Source organism: Mustela nigripes, chromosome 3 (assembly GCF_022355385.1).
Source record: "Mustela nigripes isolate SB6536 chromosome 3, MUSNIG.SB6536, whole genome shotgun sequence".
Taxonomy (NCBI): domain Eukaryota; kingdom Metazoa; phylum Chordata; class Mammalia; order Carnivora; family Mustelidae; genus Mustela; species Mustela nigripes.
Window position 1 is genome coordinate 65124488 of NC_081559.1, and position 4678 is coordinate 65129165.

The 4678-nt window shown below is 37.3% G+C and overlaps 1 protein-coding gene across 1 annotated transcript in view; it reads right to left on the reverse strand.

Moving 5' to 3' along the window:
* Positions 1–4678, reverse strand: part of FASTKD1 (FAST kinase domains 1) — a 55147-nt gene that overhangs the window by 9424 nt on the left and 41045 nt on the right. The window contains exon 10 of the mRNA XM_059392776.1: positions 780–908. Coding sequence (XP_059248759.1) covers positions 780–908 — 129 coding nt within the window. The remainder of the gene's footprint in view (positions 1–779; positions 909–4678) is intronic.

Here is a 4678-nt window from a genome sequence, read left to right on the forward strand (position 1 = left end):
AGCCTGCTTCCTCCTCTCTCTGTCTGCCTGCCTCTCTGCTTACTTGTGATCTCTCTCTGTCAAATAAATAATAAATAAAATCTTTAAAAAAAAAAATACATATAGATATATAAACATATACATAAAAATAGGAGGGAGACAGAAAGAAAGATATACTCTAAAATATTATTAAAACTGGTAGTTTCGGGGCACCTGAGTGGCTCAGTGGGTTAAGCTGCTGCCTTCAGCTCAGGTCATGATCTCAGGGTCCTGGGATCGAGTCCCGCATCGGGCTCTCTGCTCAGCAAGGAGCCTGCTTCCCTATCTCTCTCTCTGCCTGCCTATTTGCCTACTTGTGATCTCTCTCTGTCAAATAAATAAATAAATAATCTTTAAAAAAAGAAAAAAAAAACTGGTAGTTTCACTTGCTAGTAAAATTATGAGTTAGCTTTTATTTCCTATTTTATACTTTTCTGTTTTCCAAATTTTCTCCAGAAAGTAGGAAATACTTTCATTAAAAAATACATATTTACATTTAAATGCTTTCATTTAGATAGAGATGAAATTTGAATATAAAGTATAGGTAATAGTTTAATAAATTGTAGATACTGCCTTCAGCTCAGGTCAGATCCCAGGGTCCTGGGATGGAACCTCACATCAGGCTCCCTGCTCAGCAGGGAGCCTTCTCCTTCTCCCTCTCCCTCTGCCCCTCCCTCTGCTTGTGCTTTCTCTCTCTCTCTAAAATGAATAAATAAAATCCTTATAAAAAATAAAAATTTAAAAAAAATGTAGATACACACATTCAAGTTGAGAATCCATTTTGGCTAAGAATTTGATGTTAAAAATTGCCTTCAGCAGATCTTCTGGAAAATACCCAAGAATGGCCAAAGAATAACCAAGAAACACTAACATGAGAGGATTCAACACATCTGAAACAAAATTAAGATAAAAAAATTATAATGTACAGCCACCTCACATATACATAGGCACACACTTTATTCAGGTCAACCCAGGTTTTAAAAAACTGATACAAACACAGCCTTGACAAAGCTAATCTATACAGTTACCAGTCAGGATAGTGGTGAAGTGCTTACCTTTGCAGGGGAGCAGAGTAAGGAAAGGGGGACAGGAGAGAAGACACTGTGGTAATGCTCTGTTTCTTCACCTGGGTACTAATTCCTTGGGCGATTCAATTTCTGTAAATTCATACTATGTGCTAAGGATATGTAAATATTCCTATACTATTATTTGACTTCCATTAAAAAGTTTTAAAAATTGGCTTTGTAGAGAAAGAATTCAAAACAAAAAGGTCAGTAGTATATGTGGTTAAGTGGTCCAAGTCTCTATGTATTGATGATAACAATATCACAGGTGCTCAGAATGTGTTAGGTATCATTCTAAGCACTTTACATATATTAATGCATTGAAATCTCATTTCAATATACAGTAGAAACAATTATTATCTCCCCTTTGTAAATATATGCACAGAGGCACAGAGAAGTTAAATGACTTGCCTACAGTCACATGGTTAGCAAGCAGACAGTGAGGTTTAACCCTGAGAGCCCAGCTCCGGAGCCTGGACTACTATTCTGTATTGCTGTTAGGAATCTCAAATATCCAGGTTGAGTGTAGATGAATACGAAGCTCAGGTTTCCAAGAGCACCTCCTCCCTTATCTGTCACCCAACAGCAAAGGCACGTTGAGGTTATTCAGCAGATTTTCCTCACCCAAGAGACATTTCTGATGAGAAGGAAAGGGTTCCTACTGAGAGCAATATACTTAGAAAGGACAAAATAGACATTACATCTTTGCTTTCAGATTTTTGCTGAGTTTATTTCATAAATCAAGATCAAATCACAAATGAGGTTATAGTGACCTGTCAGTAAAAACATTAGATTGGCAGTGGACCTATCCACAGAGACCTGACAGGCCAGAAAGAACTGGCATGATATATTCAGAGCATTAAACGAGAAAAACATGCAGCCAAGAATACTATATCCAGCTAGGCTATCATTGAAAATAGAAGGAGAGGGGCGCCTGGGTGGCTCAGTGGGTTAAGCTGCTGCCTTCGGCTCAGGTCATGATCTCGGGGTCCTGAGATCGAGTCCCGCATCGGGCTCTCTGCTCAGCAGGGAGCCTGCTTCCCTCTCTCTCTCTCTCTCTGCCTGCCTCTCCATCTACTTGTGATTTCTCTCTGTCAAATAAATAAATAAAATCTTAAAAAAAAAAAAAAGAAAATAGAAGGAGAGATAAAAAGCTTCCAGGACAAACAAAAACTGAAAGAATTTGCAAACACCAAACCAGCTCTACAGGAAATAGTTACCCTGAATTTTAATGGGCTAAATGCCCCAATCAAAAGACACAGGGTATCAAAATGGATAAAAAAACAAAACCCATCAAAATATGCTGCCTACAAGAAATTCATTTTAGACCCAAAGACACTTCCAAATTTAAAGTGAGGGGGTGGAAAACAATGTACCATGCTCATGAACATCAGAAGAAAGCTGGGGTGGCAATCCTTATATCAGATCAATTAGATTTTAAGCCAAAGGCTATAATAAGGCTATAATAAGAGATGAAGAAGGATACTATATCATACTCAAAGGGTCTGTCCAACAGGAAGACCTAATAATTTTAAATATCTATGCCCCTAACGTGGGAGGAGCCAACTATATAAACCAATTAATAACAATTTCAAAGAAATAAATCGACAATAATACAATAATAGTAGGGGACTTTAACACTCCCATCACTGAAATGGACAGATCATCTAAGCAAAAGATCAACAAGGAAATAAAGGCCTTAAATGACACACTGGACCAGATGGACATCACAAATATATTCAGAACATTCCATCCCAAAGCAACAGAATATACATTCTTCTCTAGTGCACATGGAACATTCTCCAGAATAGATCACATCCTGGGACATAAATCAGGTCTCAACCAGTATCAAAAGATTGGGATCATTCCCTGCATATTTTCAGACCACAATGCTCTGAAGCTAGAACTCAATCACAAGAGGAAATTTGGAAAGAACCCAAATACATGGAGACTAAACAGCATCCTTCAAAAAAATGAATGGGTCAACCAGGAAATCAAAGAAGAATTGAAAAATTCATGGAAACAAATGATAATGAAAACACAACGGTTCAAAATCTGTGGGACACAACAAAGGCAGTCCTGAGAGGGAAATATATAATGGTACAAGCCTTTCTCAAGAAACAAGAAAGGTCTCAAATACACAACCTAACCTACACCTAAAGGAGCTAGAGAAAGAACAACAAAGAAAGCCTAAACCCAGCAGGAGAAGAGAAATCATAAAGATCAGAGCAGAAATCAATGAAATAGAAACTAAAAAACAATAGAACAAATCAATGAAACTAGGAGCTGGTTCTTTGAAAGAATTAGTAAGATTGACAAACCACTAGCCAGACTTATCAAAAAGAAAAGAGAAAGGACCCAAATAAACAAAATTGTGAATGAAAGAGGAGAGATCACAACCAACACAAACAATTATAAGAACATATTATGAGCAACTCTACGCCAACAAATTCAACAATCTGGAATAAATGGATACATTTCTAGAGACATAAAAACTATCACAACCAAACCAGGAAGAAACAGAAAACCTGAACAGACCCATAACCAGTAAGGAGACTGAAACAGTCATCAAAAATCTCCAAACAAACAAAAGCCCAGGGCCAGACGGCTTCCCAGGGGAATTCTACCACACATTTAAGGAAGAATTAATTCCTATTCTCCTGAAACTAGAAAAATAGAAATAGAAGGAAAACTTCCAAAGTCATTTTATGAGGCCAGCATCACCTTGATCCCAAAATCAGACAAGGATCCCATCGAAAAAGAGAATTACAGACCAATATCCTTGATGAACACAGATGCAAAAATTTTCACCAAAATACTGGCCAATAGGATCCAACAGTACATTAAAAAGATTATTCACCATGACCAAGTGGGATTTATTCCAGGGCTGCAAGGTTGGTTCAACATCTGCAAATCATCTGCAAATCAATCAATGTGATACAATACATTAACAAAAGAAAGAATAAGAACCATATGATACTCTTAATAGATGCTGAAAAAGCATTTGACAAAGTGCAGCATCCCTTCCTGATTAAAACTCTTCAAAGTGTAGGGATAGAGGGCACATACCTCAATATTATCAAAGCCATGAAAAACCCACTGCAAATATCATTCTCAACGGAGAAAAACTGAAAGCTTTTCCGCTAAGGTTAGAAACACGGCAGGGATGTCCGTTATCACCACTGCTGTTCAACATAGTACTAGAAGGCCTCACCTCAGCAATCAGACAACAAAAGGAAATTAAAGGCATCCAAATCGGCAAAGAAGAAGTCAAACTATCACTCTTTGCAGATGATATGATACTATATGTGGAAAACCCAAAAGGCTCCACTCCAAAACTGCTAGAACTTGTAAAGGAATTCAGTAAAGTGTCAGGATATGAAGTCAATGCACAGAAATCAGTTGCATTTCTTTACACTAACAACAAGACAGAAGAAAGAGAAATTAAGGAGTTAATCCCATTTAAAATTGCACCCAAAACCAAAAGATACCTAGGAATAAACCTAACCAAAGAGGCAAAGAATCTATACTCAGAAAACTATAAAGTACTCATGAAAGAAATCGAGGAAGACACAAAGAAATGGAAAAATGTTCCA